General features: G+C 44.6%; 1 protein-coding gene across 7 annotated transcripts in view; it reads right to left on the bottom strand.

The window, feature by feature from the left end:
* ARHGEF1 (Rho guanine nucleotide exchange factor 1) overlaps positions 1–13,003 on the bottom strand; it is a 579,253-nt gene that overhangs the window by 415,012 nt on the left and 151,238 nt on the right. For all 7 annotated transcript variants that reach the window (XM_069201362.1, XM_069201364.1, XM_069201365.1 and 4 more), the window contains exon 2: positions 9,699–9,795. In XM_069201362.1, coding sequence (XP_069057463.1) covers positions 9,699–9,725 — 27 coding nt within the window. In that variant the 5' untranslated portion in view covers positions 9,726–9,795. The remainder of the gene's footprint in view (positions 1–9,698; positions 9,796–13,003) is intronic.

The following is a 13,003-nucleotide window of genomic DNA, read 5'->3' as shown; positions in this document are numbered from 1 at the left end:
ATAGTACATGAGAGCTCTCTTAACATCGAGGGTGCGTAGAGCTTTTTCAACAACTGGATTTGGCTGTGGAAAGAAGACTGGCATTTCCAGTGACTGATTGAAATGAAAAGGTGAACTTTGTCTTTATGAATTTGAAAGAAAGGTTTCTGTAAAGTGAACGCTTGAATTTCGCTAAGTCTCCTTAAAGAAGTTGTTGCTACTAAGAAAGCAACTTTCCATGATAGAAACTGTAGAGTACGAGAATGCATGGGTTCAAATAGTGGCCCCAAAAGTCTTATAAGTATAATATTAAGATTCCATACAGGGGCTGGAGGAACTGTTGGTTGAATAACCATTTCAAGACCTTCCATAAAGGCTTTTATAACAGGAATCCTGTACAGGGAAATATGTTGTCTATTTTGAAGGTAAGCAGCTACTGCTGCTAAATGAATCCTAATAGATAAATGTTAGGTTTGCTTTTTGTAAGTGTAGCAAATAGCAAATGATATCTTGTACTGAAGCTTTAAGTGGACCGAAATTTTTGGGTTGACATTAGTAGACAAAACGTTTCCATTTAGCTGCGTAACATTGTCTAGTTGTGGGTTTGCATGCTTCTTTAAGAATATCCATAGATTCGGATAGAAGTTTTAAGTAGCCGAACTCTATGACTTCAGGAGTCAAATCGCCAGGTTGCGTGTGCTGGGATTTGGATGTCTGATGTGTCCTTTCCTTTGAGTTAACAAATCTGGTCTGTTTGGCAGCTTGGAAAGTGGTACTAGACAGGTCCAACATATACATATATATATGTATTTTTTTTTAAATCAGAGATGGAACTAGTGGGAGAGGTGGAAAAGCTTAAGCAAATATCCCTAACCAGTTGATACATAGAGCATTGCCCTTGGATTGAGGGTGTGGGTACCTGGATGCGAAGCTTAGGCATTTTTCATTTTCTTTTGTGGCGAAAAGATTTATGTCTAGGGTCCCCTACATTTGGAATTATTGTACAATCAGTTGTGGGTGAATCTCCTATTCATGAATGTGATTGTGAATTGCCCAGTTCCAAATTGTCTGTGCTAAAAGGGACAATTGAGATAAGAATGTCACCCCCCCCCTTTTTTGCAGATAATACATTGTGGTCATATTGTCTGCCAGTATTAACACTGCTTTGTGAGTGATTTGTGTCTGAAAAGCTTTGAGTGCTAGGAATACAGTTAGTAATTCCAAGTAGTTTATGTGATAAATCTGTTGAATTGAGTCCCCTTCCCACTGCATAGTGAAATTGTTGAGATGAGCTTCCCAACCCATTAGCGATGCATCTATTGTGATTGTGGTCTGAGGCACAGGGTCCTGAAAGGGCCCCCCTTTTGATGGGTTGGTGTAATTCCACCATTGCAGAGAGCAGTGAGTTTGGTGGTCCAACAACACTAGATCCTGAATTTGACCTGTGTCTGAGACCATTGTTCAGAAAGACACTGCTGTAGTGGTTTCATGTGCGGTCTTGCATTGGGTACCATGGCTATGCATGAAGCCATCATTCCCAATAGTTGTGGCCAATATTTGAACCCATACTGCATAAGTGTGGTTGTATTGTGTAGGAAGTTGGCTCTGTATGCACTATTTCAAAGTAAGGAATAGTATGCACAGAGTCCAAGGGTTCCCCTTAGAGGTAAGATAGTGGCAAAAAGAGATAATACTAATGCTCTATTTTGTGGTAGTGTGGTCGAGCAGTAGGCTTATCAAAGGAGTAGTGTTAAGCATTTGTTGTACATACACACAGGCAATAAATGAGTAACATACAGTCAGAAACAATTCCAGGCCAATAGGTTTTGTTATAGAAAAATATATTTTCTTAGTTTATTTTAAGAACCACAGGTTCAAATTCTACATGTAATATCTCATTTGAAAGGTATTGCAGGTAAGTACTTTAGGAACTTTGAGTAATTACAGTAGCATATATACTTTTCACATAAAACACAAATAGCTGTTTTAGAAGTGGACACAGTGCAATTTTCACAGTTCCTGGGGGAGGTAAAGTATTGTTAGGTTTTGCAGGTAAGTAAACCACCTACGGGGTTAAGATTGTGGTCCAAGGTAGCCCACCGTTGGGGGTTCAGAGCAACCCCAAAGTTATCACACCAGCAGCTCAGGGCTGGTCAGGTGCAGAGTTCAAAGCGGTGCCCAAAACGCATAGGCTTCAATGGAGAGAAGGGGGTGCCCCGGTTCCAGTCTGCCAGCAGGTAAGTACCCGCGTCTTCGGAGGGCAGACCAGGAGGGTTTTGTAGGGCACCGGGGGGGACACAAGTTCACACAAAAAGTACACCCTCAGCGGCACTGGGGCGGCCGGGTGCAGTGTAGAAACAAGCGTCGGGTTCCAATGCAAATCAATGGGAGACCAAGGGGTCTCTTCAGCGATGCAGGCAGGCAAGGGGGGGGGCTCCTCGGGGTAGCCACCACCTGGGCAAGGGAGAGGGCCTCCTGGGGGTCACTCCTGCACTGAAAAAACGATCCTTCAGGTGCTGGGGGCTGCGGGTGCAGGGTCTTTTCCAGCCGTCGGGATTTTAGAGTCAGGCAGTCGCGGTCAGGGGGAGCCTGGGGATTCCCTCTGCAGGCGTCGCTGTGGGGGCTCAGGGGGGACAACTTTGGTTACTCACAGTCTCGGAGTCGCCGGAGGGTCCTCCCTGAGGTGTTGGTGCTCCACCAGTCGAGTCGGGGTCGCCGGGTGCAGTGTTGCAAGTCTCACGCTTCTTGCGGGGATTGCAGGGGTCTTTAAATCTGCTCCTTTGTAACAAAGTTGCAGTCTTTTTGGAGCAGGTCCGCTGTCCTCAGGAGTTTTTTGTTCCTCTTGAAGCAGGGCAGTCCTCTGAGGATTCAGAGGTCTCTGGTCCTTGAGAAAGCGTCGCTGGAGCAGGTTTCTTTAGAAGGCAGGAGACAGGCCGGTAGGACTGGGGCCAAAGCAGTTGGTGTCTTCTTTCTTCTTCTGCAGGGGTTTTCAGCTCACCAGTCTTCTTCTTCGGTAAGTTGCAGGAATCTAAATTCTTAGGTTCAGGGGAGTCCTTAAATACTAAATTTAAGGGCGTGTTTAGGTCTGGGGTGTTAGTAGCCAATGGCTACTAGCCCTGAGGGTGGGTACACCCTCGTTGTGCCTCCTCCCAAGGGGAGGGGGTCACATTCCTATCCCTATTGGGGGAATCCTCCATCTGCAAGATGGAGGATTTCTAAAAGTTAGAGTCACTTCAGCTCAGGACACCTTAGGGGCTGTCCTGACTGGCCAGTGACTCTTCCTTGTTATTCTCATTATCTCCTCCGGCCTTGCCGCTAAAAGTGGGTCCGTGGCCGGAGGGGGTGGGCAACTCCACTAGCTGGAGTGCCCTGCGGTGCTGGAACAAAGGGGGTAAGCCTTTGAGGCTCACCGCCAGGTGTTACAGCTCCTGCCTGGGGGAGGTGATAGCATCTCCACCCAGTGCAGGCTTTGTTACAGGCCACAGAGTGACAAAGGCACTCTCCCCATGTGGCCAGCAACATGTCTCGAGTGTGGCAGGCTGCTAGAACCTGTCAGCCTACACGGGTAGTTGGTTAAGGTTTCAGGGGGCACCTCTAAGGTGCCCTCTGGGGTGTATTTTACAATAAAATGTACACTGGCATCAGTGTGCATTTATTGTGCTGAGAAGTTTGATACCAAACTTCCCAGTTTTCAGTGTAGCCATTATGGTGCTGTGGAGTTCGTGTTTGACAGACTCCCAGACCATATACTCTTATGGCTACCCTGCACTTACAATGTCTAAGGTTTTGCTTAGACACCGTAGGGGCACAGTGCTCATGCACTGGTGCCCTCACCTATGGTATAGTGCACCCTGCCTTAGGGCTGTAAGGCCTGCTAGAGGGGTGACTTATCTATACTGCATAGGCAGTGTGAGGTTGGCATGGCACCCTGAGGGGAGTGCCATGTCGACTTACTCGTTTTGTTCTCGCCAGCACAAGCAGTGTGTCTGGGCTGAGTGAGGGGTCACCAGGGTGGCATAAGTTATGCTGCAGCCCTTAGAGACCTCCCCTGGCATCAGGGCCCTTGGTACCAGGGGTACCAGTTACATGGGACTTACCTGGATGCCAGGGTGTGCCAATTGTGTAAAACAAAAGTACAGGTTAGGGAAAGAACACTGGTGCTGGGGCCTGGTTAGCAGGCCTCAGCACACTTTCAGATCAAAACATAGCATCAGCAAAGGCAAAAAGTCAGGGGGTAACCATGCCAAGGAGGCATTTCCTTACATATTGTAGTTGTGATATAAGATTGTGAAATGCTTGAATCCTGACTGGGCTTGGATATGCTAATCCTGATTGAGTGTTCAGAACTGCTCCCAGATACGGTTGTATTTGTGATGGTTGTAGGTGAGATTTGTGGTACCTGATCGTGAATCCTACAATGTGTAGGATGTCTATGGTATATAGAGTGTGTTTTGTTGACAAATTTGAATTGTACTGGCTTTTAAGAGCCAGTTGCCTAGATATGGGAAGACACATATGTGTTGTTTTCTGAGAAAATGCTGCAATCACTGCTAAGCATTTGGTAAACACCCTTGGTGCTGTTGTTATCCCGAATGGCAGCACTCTGAACTGGTAGTGCTTTCCGGCTGTGACAGCTCTTATATATTTTCAATGTGCTGGAAGTATTGGAATGTGAAAATAAGCATCCTCGAGGTCTAATGCGGTCATGTAATCCTGTTTTTGTAGTAGTGGAATGATGTCCTGTAGAGTGACCATATGAAAATGCTCTGAAAGGATATATAGATTGAGGTGTCTGAGATCTAAAATTGGTCTTAGAGTACCATCTTTCTTTGGTATGAGGAAGCATAGTGAATATACTCTGGATCCCAGTTGGGATATGCACTATCTTGATGGCTGCTTTGATTAGTAGTGTTTGTACCTCCTCTTTTAGTAGAGTGAGATGGTCCTGAGTACGTCTGGGTGAACGAGGGGGAATGTTGGTGGAATAGAGATGAGTTCTAGGCAATAGCCATGTTGGGTAATTGATAGAACCCACTGATCTGGGGTGATGTTGTGCCATTGTGGGTAAACATTTGCCAGTCTTCCAGGCATGTCCCCTAATGATTACGCTGGTGTTGACTTCTTGCAGTTGCATTACTAGAAATAGCCTGTCCTTCTGCCGCTATTTATTGCCCCCTTTTTTGATCTTCCGGTGGAAGGTATTGTAACAAGTCCTCCATCTGGTCCCAATGGGCCCTATCATACCTTGCTGGGAGTGCTTGTGAATTTGCATTCCTCCAGTGGTTGGCAGCTTGAGTAGCAAATCTTTTATCTGCTGCGTCAAATTTCCAACGTTCTTTGTCTGGAGGAGGAGCATCTCCTGTAGACTGGCTATTCGCTCTTTTTCTTGCTGCACTTTATACTATAGAATCAGGTGGTAATTGTGCTTTAATAAAAACTGGATCGGAGGCTGCGGGTTTGTAAATATATATATATTTTTTTTTTTAATCAGCCCTGTGTGTAATGATTCTTGCTTTTACAGGCTATTTAAAAATGTCTTCAGCATATCCAAGCATGCATGGAAGAATAGGGAGACATCGGTACTCCTTGTGGGTAGATGTCAACATGTTAAACAAAAAATCATCCTCAGTAAGATCTGTATGTAACGGTACGGTATGATACGCAGCTGCCCTGGCTATAACTTGATTATAAACAGTGGTGTCTTCGGGGTGGGATGGCCCCACGGGGTACAAGTCTGGGTCGCCTGGGAGAATGGGATCGGTGTCATAAATATCCCATGTGTCTACTGCTTCTTGAGGATCAGTTAAATCCTCCCTATGTGGTGACGTAGATGAGGCCTGTGGAGAGAACAGTGTTGAATGTGTAGGTGAAGGTGGTGGGGTAGAAGGAAGTGAAGGAGAATGTGGTGGTGAAGGCGGAGGCTGTTGCGTCGCCTTTTGTTTCTCCTGTTTAAGGACTTTGAAAGGTGGAGGCGCAGCACCTAAAGTCTCTTGAAAAGTACGTTTTCTTTTAATTGTTGGAGGAGGAGAGGCTATGATCCTTTGTTTCTTTATGTATATGAATTTTTTGCTGTTTAGCGTCCATAACCTTTAAAATAGGTTGAATCTCCGATGACTCCTCAATAGCTGTTTACTACTGACAGCTTTCAATTCCAAAGGTTTGCACACGGAACGCTTGGCTCGGACCGAAAGTGTCAGCTTCGAAAGTGCTGTTAATTTTTTCAGTTCCGAAGTGGGAAAGCCCAATTTTCGGCTCGGTACTGAAACAGATGTGGCCGTCTGTTTAGGATATGCCGAATGCACTTTGGTCTTTTGTTTCGGTGCCGAACCTGAGGGTTGGTCATCCAAAGGTATTTTTCAGGTCCGATCATGGCCTGAAGGCAGTGGAGGACCAAAGAACGATGTAGGAGTCTTTTTAAATGTCTTTGGTGTGACGGGGCTGGTGTACTCACGTACTGCGCCGGTAGGATGGATTGGCTGTTGACATCTGAATCTCGATCCGAATCTGCAACTTAAACGGCTACATGCTGACCTACTTTTTCTTGCGTGTCCATCTCCAAAGATGTCGGGTGTGTGCTCGGACAATGCACGCCATCTCCATTCGACACGCTCTTCGGTCCCGAAGAGTCTTTATGGATTGAAACGATCTACATGTGTCGCTGGTCTGGTGTCCATGTTCCAGAGACAGGCATAGATTGCACACCAAATGCTAATCGGTGTAAGGAACTTTTGTGTGACACCGAGGACAGAAAGGAAACAGAGTAAGTTTTATCAGCATAACATTGTTCGACTACAATGTGTCGAAGTAGGCTAAAAAAAGGCGAGGTAGCCCTTAAGGCTGTGAAATCGACCCCAATGATTACAATCTGATTGAGTATAAGAGTGAGAAAACGAGATTGAAACTATACTGATGTTTATTTAAAGTTAGAAGTTCAGAAGATACCGAACCTACATGTCCCGGAGCGAGAGGAAACGCGTCCGAACCCGACGGCATAAAGAAAACAATCTAACAAAGGACTTGATGCCCATGTGCAGTATTAACGTGAGGAGGAGTCTCTCGATCCCGTGACTCAAAAACCTTCTTTGAAGAAAAACAACTTCTAACACTACGAGGCCAACACTAGATGGCAGACCTATACAAAGCATGTGTATCTACAGCTACACAAGCCATTGAACATAAAGTACCTTTATTTTTGTACAATTTAGTGTTTTCTTTCATGTGTGTAAATGTTGTGTGACTACAGTGGGTTTGCATGAGCTTTGCATGTCCCCTAGAAAAGCCTTGGCTGCTCATCCACAGCTAACCCTAGAGAGACTGGCTTCTAGACACTGCCTACACTTCACTAAGAGGGGATACCTGGTATAATGTGGAAGTACCTTGGGTACCCACCACACACCAGGCCAGCTTCCTACAAGCAGTCCTGGACATTCTTCTTTTGTCTTTCAAGGTCAATGACCTTTTTCTCTTTTTGAGCTCTACAGTCATCAGAGACAAAGCTGACGACTTTAGGCAACCCCTATCTAGTGGCCTGTTTGAACTTTGAAGGCTCAGATTTGTTAAAATCCTCCTTGACTGACTGATTTTTCAACATCAAGGTTTTGTTTTAGGAATATATTTGTCTTTTTGTTCACAGTTTATGACTTTGGTATTTTCTAGGAAGACTTAGCTGTCTCTTAAGATCCTTTTATTGGAATCACTGAAGACTTAGGGGCTTTTTACGAAGAATATTTGCAGAAACAGTTTTTTTCCTCAACATTATACTAAGAAATTTCCTCAGAAGCTCTAATCTGAGTATATTATCCCTAATGGCAAATCTTCCTCTTGCTCCAATAAATCACACCTTGCCTGGATGGTGCTCTCTTTATTAACTTAATAGGTATATTGTAGTCCAATGTGCTAAAAGATTTTTCTTTCTAGTTAACGTTTTCTATTTTAAATTGTTAACAGCAACAATAATCCTTCAACTTTTGGTTTCTAGACTGGAAGAACATGCACAGGCATGTTTGTTAATGGCAAACCTTTGGCTGGAGTTCAGAAAGAACTTGAACAACATGCTCAACACAAAATGGAGTTGTGAAGTCTCACATACAACGCGTTCCTTATTTAGATTCAGTGATCTAGTTGAAGACTAAAGGAAGAGTCCTGAATTCCTTAATATTGGATCAATCCTCGGTCGTTGGGCTCATTTAATTTCAGGCTCGCAATATCGCCAATAACTTTCAGCTTCTTCAACGGAAGCCCCCTCCACACACCACCCAACCCACAGGAGGGAAGAAAGCTCTAAAAGGGATGCCACATATTGATGATCTGCAGGCTTAACGGGGATGCTAGTGAGTCATACTGACTTCACCTATGCGAACACACAAAAAAACTTTTTTTTCCAACTTAGGAACAATTCTAGAACCATCACTACATAACAGTATAAGGCACAGCACAGTAACATAGAAGGCCATATTGCAAAACTAGGGGTTTGGTTCAGTTCATGTCTTCTGTGTTGGATCATAGTATTAAAATTGTGCTTGACTTTTTAAATCATTCTTTTCAATAAACAATGGAATACGTTCTTCCATATGTTATAAAAGCATTTGCATTTTTTTTTTATTTGCAATCTTTTTAACTCCAGAAACAGTGCAAACGAAAAAAGACAACAATCTGACAACTGTAAACTACCACACCTCCCGGATGCACCCAGGACAACTGAAGGAGATCCTCAGCTCTTTGACATCTGGATGGAGCAGGCCAGAGGTGAAAGGTGGGTACAAAACATTGGATGAGTGTCTGGAACAGCATTTCTATTTCAAATGTAGTATTTTGTGTAAACCTTTAATTCTCTGAGCAATAAAGATTTTACATCTTATTAGGTAGCAGATGACTTATGTGCCAAGTTACAGTGTGGTTAATTCAGTGAATGTGCAATTGAATTATTACTACCCCCCTCCTCACCCTACATAAAAACCAAGCTATCATGGGTTATTGCAGGATTTGAACTATTAGGAACGGGGAAGCCTCCTCTGCATAAGTGGATGTTTCTTGAGATACAATAGGAGTCCTCCTGAGGAAATTCGACTCAGAGGTTTCATGGGGAGATGACAAGACCAGGTAGAAATGGACCAGCAAGATTGGTGGGTGTGAAAGATAGCATGGACCAAAGCTAAACTGTAAAGGCCTCTCCAGGGACTTTTCAGGATCCAAGCAAGGGTGGGTTATGGAGAAGCGGTACAGTCACTTCATATGCCAACTGAGCAGAGTACTGCCCTTGAGGGAATTACAGCAGGTCCCTAACTAAAGCTTACTATCAGAGAAGGTTCACACCTCCAGGCAGGGATGGCATCGGGAATCAGAAAATGACTGATTTACAGGTAAAATACCAAGGAACCTAACATTAAGTGCTTCCATCCCTCCAAACCCTGCATCTCCGGAGATTCTGGTCACTGAAAGAAATTAAGCCATAATTAAACCACCATAAGAACAGGCTTTGCAATGCTTGAAAGCTAGTCTCCATCAGTGGCACAAAGCTAGTAAAACCATGGTGTGACTAGCTGGCTCTTCCTCTCTCATTACAAGCAACACCGAATGCATCACAGGGTCCAATTCTGAGACCAACTGTGAACAGGTATTTAGTCTTCAAGAGACTGCTTCTGCAGGAACCTTCTGACCTCTGGCCAAGACCTGTGCTCTGAACACCACAACTCTATAGTCAGAAAGCAGTATATACTGACCCCATTAAAGGTGTCTTCGGAATCCATCCTGCCACCCTTGGAAGTGGCTGCTGCCTCATGCAGTGCTCATATCCAGGGAAACTGCAAGCACATTCACCTGTGAAGACAAGAACAGAGGTGTCAGACCATCTGAGTCTCATTATGACTAAGTTGGGCAACATGAGCAATGGTGGAGGTAAGCAAAGCAGGCCAGAGGCTTGAGTAGGTTTGGGCAGGAACAGGTGGACTGCAGGATGTACATTCATGAGTATAAATACTGGGTGGGCCGAGGTATGCTGGACTTGAGGATCGATGGAGGGAAACCCCCAGGAAGAAAGTTGGGGTGAGAGGGTTTGGGGTGGGGCACGGAAGAAATGTCCCCAAGAGTGGAAGAGACACCCAGATGGAGAACATTTCAAATTAGATGTATAAGGGGTAATTTGATGTAAATTAGAATAGGTGGAGGGTGTGAGTCAGAGAGGTGCCGCTGAAACAACCAAAGACCGAAGAGGAGGTGGCACATGACAGAGAAAGACATGTGAAGCAATAACAAGCCTAGAATGCATGAAATGTAAAGAGTTCTTCTGAAGAGTAAGTAACAAGCTGCTGATGATCTTGGCACATGGCTGTAACATTTCACTTCTCTTAGAAAACGTAGCATTCCGCTAAAGCAGTCCTGCAAGAGCACTTTAGCTTAGCTAGGTTACTCAGCCATGGAATATTTCACCGGCTCAAGTTGGACTAGCCATGCAATCTCCCTTCCACTTGACATATACAATAGAACAAAAATACTAACTTCTTGCAAGAGGGAAAAGGAACACAATGAGGTGATTGTGCAAGAAACCTGCATAAGCATGGGGGAAACTGAAGACTGGGCAGAGCGGAGAGTCAGTCCTCCCTCTTATAAGCAAGGTTGGCAAAGCAATGGTTTGGCTTTGGAAAGTACAAAGACTCAGGCAATACACATGGTCACATCATGCAGACAAGCAGGATGGTTACCGGCTTTAACGTGCACACCAAACATGATACATACATGTGCTTACTATGCAGGCAAGCAACATTCAAGCAGGCACCAAAACTAAAGATAACTCACAAGTCAGGTATATAACACTCAGGCCCATCCATAAGTACCAAGCTGTCCAGAGCCATGAACAACACCTTGAGCCAGTAATTGTATTCCACCTGTTCTTAATGGTAAAGCAAAACTGTACTCAACAATGCAGTGTTCTGTTGCTAAAACTGCAGTGTCTGCCACCGTGGCAGCCATACCCATGTACAAGTATAAAGGCAGATCAGTGGACGGAAAAAAATACTTGATATTTATTTTAACTATTTTAACTATTTTTATTATTTTACCGCTTTTCGGGGTTTTAATAGTCCAATGTTCAAATGCAGTGAGAAACACCACCCTACACTCGGAATAAAAAGTGCATCTCAAGAGCCACGAAGCGGTATCTACAAGGCATTTACCAGGCCTATGCTTGCATATCTCTGCAGACCATGAACCCCATGAAATAAACATTTATAAAGAGAAACGTGCACTGGCAAAGCCAATAGGTTTGCCTGGGCAACATCTATTGGCTGTGTAATTTGTTTTTTTAAGGTACGTTTCCAGCAGCGCAGGCTGCTATGCAACATGGCCTAAAAAAGCGATATGTCCCGGCCAGCACTGATCATGCCATACCGCTTTTCTTTTCTTCTTTAAGCCATGTTGCACAGCAGTCACGCTGCTGTGCAATATGTATAAAATCAGTAGGGGGCAAGCAACACAAGAGAGGAGGGGGCAGCACAGACAGCCAGAGGAGGGAGGCATGGGAAATAAAGCACAGACCGCTATAGCGGGTGGAGGAAGGGAAGAACAATCAGGGGGGTAGTGAAGGGATTGGAAAGAAAATAATGATTCCTAATAAATAGGCAGAAAGTGATCAAAAGTCTCCCCCTGATGGCACATATAAGTTCGGATGAATGCATATTACAACAGTCACTTCGAAGGACGATAAAGGAGTGGGCAGCTTTCGGGATGTCTATGCCGCCAGGGTGTGCCCCTGATGTCTAGAATTCAAGGCATTAGATCTGGCATGCACAACTGAAGCGCTGTTCCATTGCTCGATCCTAGATTATACGTGTCAGTTAAGAATACGCTGCTCGACTTTGGTATTGCTCTTTCAATCTACTGCTGATTCCTCACCTTGTAAAATCATTCCGTATCCTTTCAGGCATCTGCACATCTTCACATCTCACGCTGGGCTCATTCTACCCCGGAAGTGATGGTTCAGACTCATGTAAGCACCACTCCGGAGCTGACAGTTTCTTTATTTTTTTAGACTGTCCATGCCCTCGGGAGCAGAGCCAACAATCAATCAGATGTGCTAGTGTGCAGAGCTCTAATTTGGAACATTTTTTACATAAAGAAAAAAGACCATTTCAGAGGATGGAGATGAGGGACGGCAGTGAGAAAGCTGGGGTTGGATAAAGCATCCACCACTTTGTGAATAGATACCAAAGCAGAACCTGCAGGGTGGTGGACCTTTGGAATTGATCAGATCAAAAAATCCTGGAGGACCAAACAGGCAAAATGTAATGGCTGCAGAACCTCCCTGTTGAGGCAATAGTGCTTCATGAACTTGTGCAATGATGCCCATATTGCAACCTGCAGATATCCAGAACGGACGCTCCACGTGCCAATGTAGTGGTAGTCGGCTTGATTCTGGTGGAATGAGCCCACAGAACCCCTGGAGGCTGCTTCTAAGCTAACGCACAGCAGATCTTATTACAGGGGACTATTAATTGTGACATGGTCTTTTTTTCTGCCTTGTCTTTCTTTGCGCCAGAGAAACTTACAAAAAGCTGATCGCCCACATGATGGTCTTTGGTGCAATCAATGTAAAAACTCCACTCTCCTTTGGGGATCCAAACGAGGGGGTCTCTCCACCTCTTTAGAGGGGTGCAGTGGAGCAAAGATTGTTGGAAGAGTGATGGACTGTCAAACGCGAAAAGGAGACACGACCTTCAGCAAAAAGGAAACTCTAGTTTTCAATACCAGTTTGTGCAGGAAAATGATGGTGTAGGGCAGCTGGACTTAAAGAGGCTGAAGTTTAATCGCGCAACAAGCTGAAGTGATAACGGCAAGAAATACAGTCTTCAGGATAAGGAGACGTAAAGGGCAGCTGGACATCGGCTCAAACAGGCTGCAGATGAGGAAAGTAAGGACCAAACAAAGATCCAACTCTGGCATCACAAATGGATTAAGGAGAAACATACAAGTTAAACCTTTGTATAAATCACCTTTTGGGATTGCATTTCATAAAGGAGGTTGGTCTGGCAAG

The sequence above is a fragment of the Pleurodeles waltl genome, chromosome 7 (genome assembly GCF_031143425.1).
Source record: "Pleurodeles waltl isolate 20211129_DDA chromosome 7, aPleWal1.hap1.20221129, whole genome shotgun sequence".
NCBI lineage: Eukaryota > Metazoa > Chordata > Amphibia > Caudata > Salamandridae > Pleurodeles > Pleurodeles waltl.
This window is presented reverse-complemented; position numbering and strand designations above follow the sequence as displayed.